The sequence below is a fragment of the Anolis sagrei genome, chromosome X (genome assembly GCF_037176765.1).
Source record: "Anolis sagrei isolate rAnoSag1 chromosome X, rAnoSag1.mat, whole genome shotgun sequence".
NCBI classification, from domain to species: domain Eukaryota; kingdom Metazoa; phylum Chordata; class Lepidosauria; order Squamata; family Dactyloidae; genus Anolis; species Anolis sagrei.
Genome location: NC_090034.1, coordinates 34,263,892 through 34,279,857, shown reverse-complemented (window position 1 = coordinate 34,279,857; position 15,966 = coordinate 34,263,892). Strand labels below are relative to the sequence as shown.

Genomic DNA, 15,966 nt, shown 5'->3' with positions numbered 1-15,966 from the left:
GAGGGCTGGACTATACTTCATTGTTGTTTTTGTTGTGTGCCTTCAAGTTGTTTCAAACTTAGGATGACCCTAAGGCAACCATCTCATAGAGTTTTCTGGTCAAGATTTATTCAAAGGGGATTTACCTTTGTCTTCATCTGAGGCTGAAAGAGTGGGACTTGCCTAACGTCACCCAGTGGGTTCAGAGCCACAGTCTGAGGTTCAAACCACTAAGCAACACTTTATGAGTTCTTTCCCTCTGTTTCCTACCTACCTTTCCTCCTTTCTTCCTTTTCTCCCTCCCTCTTTCCCTCTCTTAGAGCCATTCTTTAAGATAGGGCCAGGAAATATCAGTGAACCTGAGGCCAATTTCTCCCCCTAAATGCCCCATAGCTTGCCAAAAATGCTACTTCTCACCCACTCCCCCCCCCCCCCCCCCCAAGTAATAATCAATTTTTGGAAAATACGGTGAGTATTTGTTTAATGTTAAATTTTAAAAATAAAAATTAAAGTGAATTTCCTTTTCCAAAAACCCTCTCTTTGTTTTGGCCAGAAATAAAGTGATCCAAGGGACCTGGTTGGGATCTCTCAGCACAAGAATAGCATTGGAAAGGTGAATATGGCTCCGGGGTCACATTTTGCATACTCTTTGCTATAAAGATATATTTTGAGCAGGCCTCTCTATCTCCCTGAATGATGGGACAGGACTCTGATTATAAGTGAAATCCTACTGAGAATGTTTAAACTACACTACTATTTCCACTGAAATGGTATCTGCAATTTCACATGCTTGCATTTGAAAAACTGTGTTCCTTCTCAATATTTTCTAGGCGATTCTATGGAGTAATTCATTTTAATAGAGTTCCCGATTATCCCTGGTTTCACATTTCCATGGTAAGTCTAGTGACACATCCCAATGGATATAGGGGCCATGCTGTATATGATTCCCTAAGAAACTACTGAAGTTAAGTATCCACATTACTAGCACATGTGTCTAGTAAGATATGCCCTAACGCCACTGTGCTTACCTTTACTTTTTCACCTGCCTGAGACATGTTCTTGCACTCCAAATTTCCGCCTGCAAAAATATATACAAAGGGTAATACTCAGAACCACAATCTGCCCTGAGTCCCTTTGGAGAGATAGAGCAGAATATTAAGTTGTTATTATTATTATTATTATTTCCCACCAAAATAGCACCAAAATAGCACCACCAGTGGTCCCCAAGATACATGCTCCTTTACTCATCACTGGTTAAGAAAACCCACATTCCTTGGACCAAATAAAGCTCAGCAGAAGCAAAGGGTGCACCATGCATTGCAGTGACTCACTGTGTGACCAAGCCAAGCTTTCCTGGGTATAAGTCAAACATTTTATCACTAAACCACACTGATAAGAATAAAGCAGAGGGAAGATTAGTCATTAGACTACTACTAAGGTATCATGTAATTCAGATTTCAGTTTTTTCTCTCTTTCTCACTCAGTCGCACCACTAATATTGTCTCAGCTATACTCAAAGATCCTTCAACCCCTTGAAGTACTATGGGGCCAAACAAACCAGAGGATATGCCATTAGTTATAGCAGTGGATCATGGACCACCAGTGATCCCCAAGAACGAAAATGTGGTCTGCAATCTAATAATTACTATACCGTTGCCTCGAAACCACACAGCAATGAAAAACCCTCTTATAGTTCCGAAAGAACGGGGATGTCGGGAGGGGACAGGCTAGCTTCCCAGAAAAGATTACTGCGACCACATCAGCACTAGATTATTAAATAGGGTTTTCTGTGGGTGAGCAGATGGCGACTACTGAATGGCATTGATTTTGTATCGAAAACTAGAGCTGATGTGGTCTATCCAATGCAATTTCCTGAATCAGCACCCCAAATAACCAAACCAAATCTAAAGTTGACCAAAAACTGATTCATAGCCCTTTTGGTACTAATGTTGGAGAGTGGTCCCTGGTCAAAGTGGTCCCTGGTCAAGTGGTCCCTGGTCAAAAAAAGGTTGGGAACCACTAATTTATAGTACTGTAGTATGTTTAAACTATATAATGGCCCATAAGTCCACATTCTTAATCTGACTGAGTACATTGAGGAAGGATATGACAAAGGTTACATTACGGGAACAGTTTTTGTCGACCTTATGGCAGCCTGTGACATGGTGCAACATAGAAAAATGCTGCAGAAAGTCTAACATCTTACCCAAAAGTACAATTTTACAAAAACTCCTAGACCCTCCTAGAAAACGACAGCTTCAATGTGGAGTTTTAAGGCAGGAAAAGTAAACGGAGAAGGCAAAATAATGTTTCTTGCACCAACGTTGTTTAACATCTTTACTAACAATCACCCACAGCCACCCACGCACAAAGAGCTTTACATACGCTGATTATCTTGGCCTAACAACACAAGCAAAAGACTTTGAAACAGTCGAAATCTAACTTACTAAAGCCTTGAAAGATCTCTCCAGCTACTGTAAAGATAACCACCTGAAGCCTAACCCTGCCAAGACACAAGTGTGTAATTTCCATCCACGGAACTGTGAGGCCAACAGGAAATTGAAAGTTACCTGGGAAGGTCAAGAACTTGAACACTGTTTCCATCGTAAATCTCTTGGTGTCACCTTAGATTGAGCACTAACATTTAAGAAACACTGCATGAACACCAAGCACAAAGTAGCTGCATACAATAACATCCTGCAGAAACTTACTGGCAGCACATGGGGTGAAGACCCAAAATTAATAAGAATATCAGCTCTGGCCTTGTCTTACTCAACTGCCGAGTATGCCTGCCCTGTTTGGCACAAGTCTGCCCATGCAAAACAGGTGAACATAGCATTGAATGAAACATGCAGAATAATCACAGGATACCTCAAACCTACACCTGTTGATAAACACTATAAGCTAGCTGGCATTGCCTCCCTGCTGTGTGTCGGGAAATTGCTGCTAACTGTGAGAGAAATAAGGACTGCCACTGCATGGCTATCAGCCTCCTCCCAGTAGACTCAAATCAAGGAAAAGTTTCATGAGAACCACCACTCCTCTTAATGTTCCCCCAGGAACAGCAATAGCATTCCTCTGGGCAGCTAAACCAGGAAATTGCAATTGGATGGCCTCCAGGGGCAAACCAAGAATGGTCAACTTCTAAGTTCCTGCACAGACTCAGAAGTGGAGTGGGCACATTGAAAGACAACCTGGCAAAATGGAACTACCAAAAAGAATCCTCCACCTTGTGTGACTATGGAGCAGAACAAACAACTCCGCACCTGTATGCTTGTCCACAATGCCCTGCCTCATATACAGAGGAAGAAATGTTTAAAGCCACAGACAATGGTGGTTGCTATTGCCCAGTTTTGGTCAAAAATGATTTAGCAGCTTGTGCTCCTTCTATTTTTATCAGTTTTATACTTATTTATGCAATGCTTTTGACACGAAATAAATAAATAAAATAAAAACTTTGGAAAGAACAGAGTACTAAACCAACCTCAAACTTTCCTTTCCTGGCTTTTTCTGAAGTCATTAACAGTAGTTTCCTGGTTCGGATGAACCAAGAAACTATAGTTAATGCAATACTTTAACATAACTGCAGGGCAATAATTCAAAAATGAAGTGTAAGTGAAATATATAATTAAATAGTTTTTAAATCTCTTTAAATATTTTAGATCTGTTTTAAACTTACGGACATGGTTTAATAGGTGGTGAGTTTCATTATTTCCTTGCTTTAAATGGTGTAAGGTGTTTTAATGCCTCTGTAAGCTGACCTGAGATCTTTGAAACAGGGTGAGATGTATGTATGTTAAAAGAATTTGATTCCCCACCTTTTTAATGTCAAGACATAGCAGAACAAAAGTAGCATTCTCTTCCTCTCCTCTCTCTTTTTTACGAATTATAACACTCTTCAGAGAGGAAAGTGCTTTTCAAACCACAACAAATCTATGTTCCATTTAAAACAAAAACCTTTAAAAGATTCTTACAGTACAATGTCTTCACTTTTGCCACCCTCCAGTATCCCAGATGGCTAGGCCTGTTTTCACTACACTACTTTTGGAAACCCTATGGACTTGGAGCATGCTCTTTTGAGCATGCGTGCTTCATAAGCAACAAATGGTTCCCTCATCCTGAACATCTGCAGGAACAAAGGAAGAAAGTTGTAAGAAATTGCATTGCCGGGTGTCTTGATGAATCGCCCATCTTGGTCTGAAAGAGAGGAAATGACCTACAGACAGACACCTGTGAGTTCTGGATGCAGATGTTTCCCTGTTGCTTTGCAAGAGTTACGACGGCAGGATGCAGCACTAAGTAAGAATGAAAAGCAAAGTCTCAGCACTGGAGAAAACGGACAAATAAATCCTGGAGTTGACAGAACCCATAACTAACACTTGTGTGGATGGGAGGGGGGAATTCAGCAGCTCTGAAAACTTTTCACCATAACAAGCGTATTTATGTACACCGTATATACTCATGTATAAGTTGAGGGGAGCAAAATGATGGATTTCGCTATGATCCATGGATAAGTCGAGGGTCATTCCGCAGAGAGGGAACAGAACCAACAGTTCATGGATGCAATCACCATTTTCCCCATAGAGCAGATCAATTTTTATGCTTCTTTTGGGTTCTTCTGGAATGGAAGAAGCTTTTGCCATTCTACTCAGATAAAGAGATGGTTCCATCTTTGATAAGAGTTAATGTACAGTACTCATACTAGCCCATGGAAAAGTCAACTTTTTGGAGTCAAATTCTGACTAGCATTGCTAGATTTATGCATAAGTATACAGTGTATGTATGTGTATATATGTGTGTGCGCGTATATGTGTGCATACACACACACACACACACACAAATATATACACACACCATTAAAAGATTTGCTGAAACCAATCCTGCCCTATTTTAGAGAGCTTGCAGATTCATGTTTCAATCTGGGTCCCGTCTCCAAGAGGTCATATTATGTACATAGATGCAAATGCAAGTATTCCAAAATCTAAAACACTTCTGGTCCCAAGCATAACAGATAAGGGAGACTCGCCCTGTATTTCATATCTGTTATTCTATCACCAACGGCAATTTGGAATTTTAACAAGTCAACTGTGGTGCAGTGGGTTAAACCCCTGTGCCAGCAGGACTGAAGACCAACAGGTCGCAGTTTCAAATCTGAGGAGAGGCGGATGAGCTCCCTCTATCAGCTCCAGCTCCTCATGCGGGGACATGAGAGAAGCCTCCCACAAGGATGACAAAAACATCAAATCATCTGGGCGTCCCCTGGGCAACGTCCTTGCAGACGGTCAATTCTCTCATACCAGAAGCGACTTGCAGTCTCTCAAGTCGTTCCTCACACGACAAAAAAAACTGCCCAATCCAAGCAGGGCACAGAAGAGGACATTTAAACACTAAGAAACATGTTTTTAAACAATCAGCATCACCGGCTCTAATCCCAGCACAACTTCAATTGTTATATTTCACAGATCTCTCCCTCCCGCCCCACAAACAAAAGCAATCCAGCTGTACAAACAGAGCTTTCAGTAGCACTTGGATGCATTCCCAGGCCCGTTTTTTTTCCAGTGGGTCAGCTGACAATCAAATCAGCATCAACCAAATTCTAATTCACAATCAATGTGAGTAACACTGAAAAACTCTCAGCCTTCCTCAGGTGCAAGATATTCAATACCTGCTTCATAGATACACCTTTTATAATATTTCAACAGTCATTGTAATTTCCATCTGCCTTGTCTAAGGCAAAGCAATACACCTCAAATCGGTGGTCCCTGAGCCACTGGCTACCAATCCAGTAAATAAAGAAGCAGTTTGATTCAATAGGAACACATATAGTATCAGCTACATATTAAATTGATAAGAACAGATACAACTGGTCAAGTAGACCCAGAAATATGTCTAACATTTGAGGCACCAACATGTGTTTTGGCCAAGTTTATTCCCATATTTGATGGGCTATGGCCCCTTCTACATGGCTGTATAAAAACCATGTTATCTGCTTTGAACTGGATTGTATGGCAGTGTAGACTTCCATAATCCAGTTCAAAGCAGATAATGTGGGTTAAGAGCTTTGATAATCTGGATTATATGGCAGTGTAGAATGGGCCTAAGTTCTTTCCAGGAATCTCTAGGTCCTCCTGAACAACTCCACCAAGTGAAGCTGAACGTAAGAGATGCTTTTGAGGACCTACAGATTGCTAGAGAGAAATACTTTTCTAGGAATCTTTAGGTCCCCTAAGGCGCTTCTCGCTGAAGCTGACCACAGATCAATAGATTCAAATTAGAGCAATAGATTCAAACTACAGGAATAGAGATTCCAACAAAAGCTTCCACCCACATTGACCACAGAGTGGCCTTGGAGAACCTAGAAACCTCAGATAGAAAAAGGCCACTTTTCAACTTTTGTGAGGGTTTTGCGCCCCTAACCCTGATGAAAGCAGAGAGCCGACTGTATTTGCTGACTGAGGGAAAAAGATTGGCCTAAAGGCAAAAGGAGTTTCCAGACAACTACCTACCCATTTGTATATGTGCTAATAGAAAAACACATTTTCATTTCCAATCATTACTGCAGAGCTACAGCAATTCCTGGAGACACAGAGCAGTAAACATCAATATTTTGGAACCAGAGTCCTGAGAAAGAAAAATCAAAGGACATTTCTGACTGTTACATAACTCAGCCAATCACTTCTCATCAAAGATCATTTCTGAACTCCATGTACTATACCAATACACTTCCGATCTCATGGGAGCGCAGTGTTTGGAAAGCAATGCTCCGAAAGTACACAGAGCCCTGGCACAGTCATTCTGCCCAAGAACACCACACTTGTCACCGCATCGGGATCCCAGGACAAGAGGAGGCCGCCACGGCAGAAGCAGGAAGGAAGCCAGGCAGCTTCCTTTGAAACCCAGGGAGGTCAAAAGTAAACTCTGCCAGCCTGCATCTGAAGGATGTTATATAAATTTTCCTGAGTTTATGTACAAAAAAGGCCAGGGAGTGGCCTCTTTTGCAGGATCATACAAACCTGGGCCTGACACTTAAAGATATGATTTTATTATTGAATCATCCCATGACAAAATCATATTCCACCATGGCATGTCATCCCCACAAACTCAACAGTTCTCCCGCAAATCCTTACTCAATGATCAGATTCCATACTAGTCAGTTGACTGCAGCAACAGTTGATGAAACCAAGACTGCAGCTCTGTCAAAAGCACCTTATATTTGTCTTTAAACCCAGACAGTGAACCTACGGCCCTCCAAAGGTTGCTGGACTACAACTCCCATCAGTCTTGTTTAGCACAGCCTACTGTGAAGTATGATGCAAGCTGCAATGCAACAACCCTGGGAAGTCATATCTTCTTCAGTCTTGCTTTGAACCTTTGAATCCTTTTGAAATAGTTGTTTCATTCTGTTTTAATGAATTTCTTTTGTTAACAAAATTCTTTTTGTAAGCTAATCCTGGTGAGTCAGGATAAAAGACAAAGAGAACTGTTCTGGGAATTCATGCAAACCCTGCCGAACGCTGTTACAGCTATGATTCATTACTATTTTAAAACAGTTTTAGTTGTTTCACATCAAATAACTGAAGTGTTTTTGCAAAATGCATTAAGTATCTAGCCCTGTCAATGACTAACATACCTTCCGTGTGGCTCTGAATAAGCCGTTTATTTCAAAAGCTTTAACTATTATATGTTTTATATCTGACCAGCTGATGGTCAACCCTATGGAGATAAGACAAACTGAACATTATTCACCTCCTTCAACATCACATATATTAAAGGCACCCAAAATATAGTAGAAGGTGAGGATTCAGGCCTGAGACTTCAAGTTCTCTTTCCCTCTGAACACACTTCCAATCTGTCCTGCCAATATATATGCTTAAAAAAAATCCACCATAAATAAGCACTAAATTCATGCATAAATATACTGCTAAAGGTCCCAAGATCCACCGCTATTTATTATTGCTCTCTTCCCTCCAATATCTCTTTCTTGTTTTCCAGATTTGCTGTTGTACCTGGAAAGGCACCTTGGGTATTTTGCTTCATGTGTCCAACATTTGCTTGGGGTTTCTTCCCAGTTCAGGAAAGGAGTCCTCAACTCTAATTTCCTGTATCAATACATAACATGAACCCACAAAACAACATAACCAATATGGTTAGGACTCCAGCTCCCATAATCCCTAGCCAGCACAGACAGTTGCGACGGATGATGGGAGTTGCTATCCAGGAAACTATGAAGGGCCAGATATTCTCCAACCCTGCCCTCTCTTCCATTCACACACACACTCAGAAATGAGTGCAACCATAATAAAACATACTGTTACTCATGTTTACAAGACCATATAGTCGACTCCACAGATCCAACCATCCACAGCCTGAAAATAGTCCCTTAAAAAACCCAAAAGCCAACCTTCATTTTACCATTTTAGATAAGTATATTTTGCTACGATAATGTATGTAATGAGACGGGAGCATCCATGAATTCGAGAATTCATGGAGGGACCAGGAACCAAACACCAGCAGATATCAAAGGACTGTTTTACAAATCTTGAAATCTGTTCAAAACTGCTAGTTAGGTAAATGTAATGAAAGTAAATGTTTCAAGACGAACCATCGCATCTTGAAACATTTACTTTTGCAAGTGTAAAGCTGAGAGGAATCCTTAAGATGGTCTAGCCCTGTCAATGGAAGAATCATGCAGCCATAAAAATGGCTGTCCTGCTTTTGTACAAGGCTAGATTTGAAATCCTAAGATAGGACCCAATGCTAGAATCATAAACCAACACTTTGGGTTGGATCCAAAGAAGCATGAGCCAAAGGGAAAGAACCGATAGTCATTTCCTATAAATATTTGCTTAAGTGCTCATAGTGATACATATGTATCCTACATCTACTTTCATGCTTTTCCTTACACAAAGGAGTATCCAAGAGAAGAGACCACTGTTCCACTTTTTGGCTAGTTTAACTCTTCTCATACTCAAGGAGAGGACTGCCGCATATGTAACTATAGCCTGTGATCCCATTGACTTTTGGAGATTAGCGGCTCAGTAAAGGGACTTAAGACCAAAGAGTCTGTTTAAAAAGACATAAAGATAACCTCCTCATAGTCACAACAGCAGCAATGCCAGCTACCCCAAGAACATTGGCAATGGCTGATATCTTTTGCAGCATTTGTTGTTCTCAAGCGATTAAAAACCAGCTCAGACATCCATGCCTTATTCTCCCAAATCCTATATGTCTGGAATTTGGAGCAGCGATTAGATGTCTGTAGCCAGTTTTAACTGAGCAACAAGTCCAATGTGTTTATAATGCCAAAACCAGAGACGTTTTCTCAGCTTTGAAAAGAAGGACCACTTGGAGACGAGCCACCGGACACGTTTGGCTTTCCCTTATTGACAATTGTTCAAAGAGAAAGACAAGGATGCATGCGAGAGTTGACAAATTGCATGTGGGTTTTATCGATGGAAGACCCAACGCTCTGGGTGGGAATGGAAGCAGGAAGCCTCCAATCGATGTGGAATTCCTCAAATGCTTTCAAAATTACAAAGCCAGGCAGAAAAATCTGGAGCTTATGAGCAAAGGGAAAGAGGAGGATGAGATGCTGAAATCCATAACCGTTTACAGAATACAGTAGGAAATAATTATAAGAACCGAAACTGGCATAATCCCCATTGGAAAAAAGGCAGCTTGCTAATGACCAGACAAGTACAGACTTGTGCTGCCAACTCTCTCCCTGGCAAAGCATTATTTCCCAAAGCTAAGAGACTATCTCCACATTTAATTTGATTTTGACGTGTCTCTCATGGACTTTTTCAGCTTCAGACCCATGGACTTTTCTTTGTCCAAACTGTCAGTTCTAGGCAGGGATTTGGGTGACACAAAACCTCCTAACTGCTGCTGACTTGCTAAAACCAACAATCCTTCTCCATCAGAAAAACAGGGTCGACATATGGAGAAGAAGGAGAAATATCCTCATTCTACTTTAATCATTTCAAATACAGGTTGAGTCTCCCTTATCCAAAAGGCTTGAGACTAGAAGTGTTTTTAATTCCAGATTTTGGAAAACTTGTATATTTGTGTGTGTGTGTATATATACTGTATATACACACACCCCTCTCTCTCTCTCTCTCTCTCTCTCTATATATATATATATATATATAGAGAGAGAGAGAGAGAGAGAGAGAGAGAGAGCCTCCTACTGTTAGGCCCAGTTCTGCCAACCTAGCAGTTCAAAAACATGCAAATGTGAGCAGATCAATAGTGGGAAGGTAACAGCACTCCATTGAGTCATGCCGGCAACATGACCTTGGAGGTGTCTATGGACAACACCGGCTCTTCAGCTTAGAGATGGAGATGAGCACCACCCCAAGAGTCGGACACAACTAGACTAAATGTCAAGGGGAAACCTTTACCTCTCTCTCTCTCTCTCTCTCTCTCTCTCTCTCTCTCTCTATATATATATATATATATATATATGTTGTTTCAGGTAAAGAAAAAAGTAACTGTAAAATATATAAAAATATTTATGGAGATGTTTAATGCACGGTTTGTCGTGGGGTTCTGTGCCTTTAAGGTCAGCTAATATGGAGGAATGGCGGTATTGACATATCTACAACCATTGTAATAATGACAGTCTACCAGGAGGATTCAAAAAGACAGACCCGAAACTGCAACAGCAACAACAACAACAACAATACCTATATCTCTGCAACCACAAATCACCCATGAGCGAAACTCTTCCTCCTTGAATTATTTTTTAGATTTGTTTCTGGCTTAAGACAGCTATTAAAACCTAACTTTTAGATAATGTGTCACAACTTTTTAGGTAATGTGTCACAACCATGAAATATACAGCTTTGAAAGGGGTTTCCATCCTGTCTAGTTTTCAAACCGAGCAAATGATCGAGGAGCACATTCAGAATGAATAATAATAATAACCTCTATTATTACAACTAATAATCTTGACTGCAGGTGACGTTATAATAAGAAATAATTATGTATCCTGAATTGCCATGGCTTATGGAATCCTGTTAATTTTGAATTTTTTGACTGAGAAAAGTGTCATTAAAAGTAGACATGTGGCTATATGACACCATATAAAGGGAGCAGATTAATAAGAGATATAACCATCAGATAAGAGTGAGGGGTTCATAGATTAGTGCCTTGTTTTGTCTGTCTGCGTGTTTTGTGCAAATATGTTTGATTTTTGTGTTTATAATCCATATTTGGTACATAGTTGTAGCATTTGTAGTTGCAGTACATGAAGTGTAGATCTGTCATTTTTAAGACATATCACTTTTTAAAATGTATATGTATGTTGTATTGTTCTTGCCTTACTATATTATCTTGATCCTTCACAGTCTGGTTTTAGACCTGGCCACGGAACGGAGACAGCTTTAGTTGCCCTGGTGGATGACCTCCGCAGAGAACTAGACAGGGGAGTGTGTTCCTGCTGGTTCTCTTGGATCTCTCAGCCACTTTCAATAGCATTGACCATGGTATCCTTCTGGGTCGGCTCTCCGGAATGGGTCTTGGGGCCACTGCTTTGCAGTAGCTCCGTTCCTTCCTGGAGGATCGTACCCAGATGGTGATGCTGCGGAACACTTGCTCGGACCCCTGGCCATTCACCTGTGGGGTCCCACAAGGCTCCATTCTATCCCCCATGCTTTTCAACATCTACATGAAAGAGCTGGGTGAGGTCAATGAAGTTTTGGAGTTGGGTGTCATCTCTACGCAGATGACACACAACATTACTATTCTTTTCCACCAAAATCCAAGGAAGCTCCCCAGATCCTGGACTGGTGCCTGGCAGCTGTGACAAACTGAAGGAGGGCTAACAAGCTGAGACTAAATCCCGACAAGACAGAGGTCCTCCTGGTCAGTAGTTAGGGCGATCGGAGTATAAGGTGGCAACCTGTGTTACACTCTCCCTGAGGACACAGTTCAAAGGCTCAGGTCCAACCTATCTTCATAACCACATCTCCCCTTATGAACCAGCGCGGGTTCCAAGATCTGCCAGGGAGGCCCTCCTCTTGGTCCCACCTCTGCCTCAAGTGCGGATGGTGAGGACGAGGGAGAGGGCCTTCTTGGTGATAGCCCCCCAGCTTTGGAACGTCCCCCTCAGGGATATTAGGTTTCTTCCACATTACTATGTTTTCGCACAGAGCTGAAGACATGGTTCTTCAGGCTTGCCTTTGGAAATGATTAAGACATCTGATAATCTAAGGACCACACATATCTTCACTAGCATGTTAATGGTTGAATTGGGCTGCAGTTGGGATGCTGTATTGTTTTTATGGCAATTTGTACTGTGTGTTATTGATTTTTAAATTTGACTTTTTGTAATGTGTTGTTTTTATCTTAACTGTGCTTGTCATTTTTAATATGTGATGTAATTTTACTTCTATTTGTATGTGTTATGGTACTGTATGTGCTTCTGTAAACTGTCCCAAGTCCTTCTGGGAGATGGTGGCGAGGTATAAATAAAGTTGTTGTTATTATTATTATTTGGTTTCTGAATAAAACTACTATTTAAAAATATTAGTAGTTTGGCTAAAGACCCTGTCAAACTACTACTCCCAGGGTCCCATAGCATTCATTCAAATGGCAGTACAAATAGTGCCAAACTGCATTAACTTTAACTTCAGATTTTATGACTCCTGGTGTTTTAATCTGTGCCCGATGTATTTTAATATGTGTTTTTAAAAGTGTTCTGTCCATGTGTTTCAACCATGTTGTGCCCTGCCTTAATATCCACTAAATTTAAAAGTAAAAATAACATTATTATTAATTATTATTATTATTATTAACTTTATTTGTACCCCGCTAACATCTCCCGAAGGACTCGATGCGGCTTACACAGGCCAAGGCCTCAGTAAAACAATAGCATAACAAATACATAATAAAACTCATAAAGCAACTAAAATCATCAAAGCAGTAACAATAAAAACAATAAAACAATACACCGTGACACATTTAAAAACTAGGGCCAGGCCAAATGTAATGGGTACAGTTAAAACGTGCTGGATATGACAGGTGAAATGTAAGGATTCTAGGGTAGGTGCAATGTGCAGACAGTCTTAAATCTCTAATAAAGTGCGACTGGGACATGATGCTGGGAGTTTCCTATTCTGGAAAGGCACACTGGAACAGCCAGGTCTTCAAGCTCTTCCTAAAGATTGCCAACGATGGGGCTTGTCTGATGTCCTTGGGGAGGGTGTTCCAGAGTCGGGGGGCTACCACAAAGAAGGCCCTGTCTCTCGTCCCCACCAAGCGCGCCTGCGACGCAGGTGGGATCGCGAGCAGGGCCTCTCCAGATGAACGGAGGGAACGTGTGGGTTCATATACGGAGATGTGGTCACCGTATATTAACTAGCCGTCCCCTGCCACACGTTGCTGTGGCCCACATTGGGGTTCTTTGTGGGAGGTTTGGCTCAATTCTATCATTTCTGGGGTTCAGAATGCTCTGTGATTGTAGGTGAACTATAAATCCCAGCAACTACAACTCCCAAATGTCAAGATTCTATTTTCCCCAAACTCCACCAATGTTCACATTTGGGCATATTGAGTATTTGTGTAGAGTTTGGTCCAGATCTATCATTGTTTGAGTCCACAGTGCTCTCTGGATGTAGGTGAACTACAACTCCAAAACCAAAGGACACTGCCCACGTAACCCTGCCAGTATTTTCTGTTGGTCGTGGGAGTTCTGTGTGCCAAGTTTGGTTCAATTCCATCGTTGGTGGGGTTCAGAATGCTCTTTGATTGTAGGTGAACTATAAATCCCAGCAACTGCAACTCCCAAATGACGAAATCATAATTTTTTGAGTGATGGTCACTCCTTGTGTTGTGAGATGTTTTGTTGCCAAATGTGGTGTGATTTCGTTCATTGGTTCTTTTGTTTTTAAGGTACTAATTATGCACAGAGCATTTATATATATATATAGATCGATTAAATCCAAAAGTAAAAAATAAAACAATAAAATTATGACAGTGGTACTTCATTAAACATGAAAACAAAAGCAAGAAAAACTATTATTATATACATAACATAAAAAACAAAACAACAAATATTCTGATGTATTAAGACTCAAAAATAAAATCATGATATTATTATTATTATTATTATTATTATTATTATTATTATTATGGATTATTGTAAGCCTAGGCCAGGCAGGAGCCAACTTGGGTCCTCCTGGTGTTTTGGACTTCAACTCCCACAATCTCTAACAGCCTCAGGTCCTTTCTTAAACGGCGGAGGGGGGAAAGGAAAGGGCCTGAGGCTGTTAGGAATTGTGGGAGTTGAAGTCCAAAACACCAGGAAGGAGGCCCCAAGTTGGCCCCTGCCTGGCCTAGCCCTTTCCTGAGGCCTTCCCAACTGAGGCTGAGGCTCCCGCCTATTTGGAAGCCAAGCTGTCTGTCAGTCAGTCCTCCCTCCCGGCAGCTCCAGTCTTTGGAAGGGCACCGACTGGCTTTCCCTCGCTCCTGAGCCCCCGAAGCCGCCGGGAGCGTGTCCCCTGCCTTACCGTCCCCTCAAACCCCGACACTCCGCCTCAGGAACCTCACTCTGCAGCCGGGCCCTCCAATCCGGAAGCAAGCTGGGGGAGGGGCTTGGGTGAAAAGGGGAGGGAGCCATTCCTTCCCAAGCCCCGCCCCCAAGCCCCTCAGAGTCAAGTCTCCCAAAGCTGGTCTCCTCAACCTACGGGCTTCCAACTCTCAGAATTCCTCCCCATTGAACGTCCTAGCGAAGGCTTTTGGGAGTTGGAGGCCCAAACACCTAGAAGACCACAGGGTGAGGAGGCCTGCCCTGCATCGTCGCTTCGTCTCTCATTCTTTCCCACTGGAGCCTGGTGGCTTGTCTTGGTCCAACAGACTTGCCTGGGTTAGACCTTGATTAATTCTGTTTGTTACAAATGCTCATTGTTCGCCTTTTGATTGCATGAAATTCTCCCATTCGAAGGTGCATCATGTATGATGGGGCCTTTTAGAAAATCATACCTCTGATGAGCTGCAAGTCCCATCAGCCCCAGATCTAACTGCAACTCCCATCAGCCCCAGATCTGAGTAGCTGCAACTCCCATCAACCCCATATCTAACTGCAACTCCCATGAGCACCAGTTCTGGGTGACTGTAACCCATCAGCCCCAGTTCTGAGTAGCTGCAACTCCCATCAACGCAAGATTGAACTGCAACTCCCATCAGCAGCAGTTCTGAGTGACTGCAACTCCCATCAACCCCATATCTAACAGCAACTCTCATCAGCACCAGTTCTGGGTGACTGCAACTCCCATCAACTCCATATCTAACTGCAACTCCCATCAGCACCAGTTCTGAGTGGCTGCAACTCCCATCAACACAAGATCGAACTGCAACTTCCATCAGCACCAGTTCTGATTGACTGCAACTCCCATCAACCCATATCTAACTGCAACTCTCATTAGCACCAGTTCTGAGTGGGTGCAACTCCCATCAGCCCCAATTCTAAGTGACTGTAACTCCCATTAGTCCTATATCTGGCTGGGTGGGGTTCCCATGGCTCTCTGGATGTGCCTGGATTACAATTCCCATTGACAAATCCCCCTCCACCCCACATCATGTTTTGAATTTGTCATGATGGGTATGTATACCTTATTTGTTCCAGATTTGTCACTGGTGGGGTTCATGCTGCTCTCTGGGTGTGAGTGGACTACAATTCCTATCATTTTGTATCAATCTCTCCCAAACCACCAGTATTTTAAGTTGGATTGCGATGAGCCTATGTGCCATGTTTGGTGCAGATCCATCATTGGTGCGGTTCGCTGTGCTCTCTGGATGTGGGTAGACTGCAACTCCCAACATCTAGGGCCAATTCTCCCCAAGCCAACCCGTATTTCCCCTTCTCAACCTGCCACTATTTCAAGATGGTCATGATGGGCCTGTGTGCCAGATTTGGCCCAGATCTATCATCAATGGGAGTCACAGGTCTCTCTGGATGTGAGTATACTCCAGCTCCCATCATCC

At 42.1% G+C, this 15,966-nt stretch overlaps 1 protein-coding gene across 1 annotated transcript in view; it reads right to left on the bottom strand.

Moving 5' to 3' along the window:
- The window catches only part of LOC132781596 (septin-2), a 71,892-nt gene extending 57,299 nt beyond the window's left edge, over positions 1-14,593 (bottom strand). The window contains exons 1-2 of the mRNA XM_060785886.2: positions 14,493-14,593; positions 1,008-1,057 (exon numbers count right to left, since the gene is read on the bottom strand). Of these exons, the coding sequence (XP_060641869.1) occupies positions 1,008-1,034 (27 nt within the window). The 5' untranslated portion in view covers positions 1,035-1,057; positions 14,493-14,593. The remainder of the gene's footprint in view (positions 1-1,007; positions 1,058-14,492) is intronic.
- Between the last annotated feature and the right edge of the window lie 1,373 nt (positions 14,594-15,966).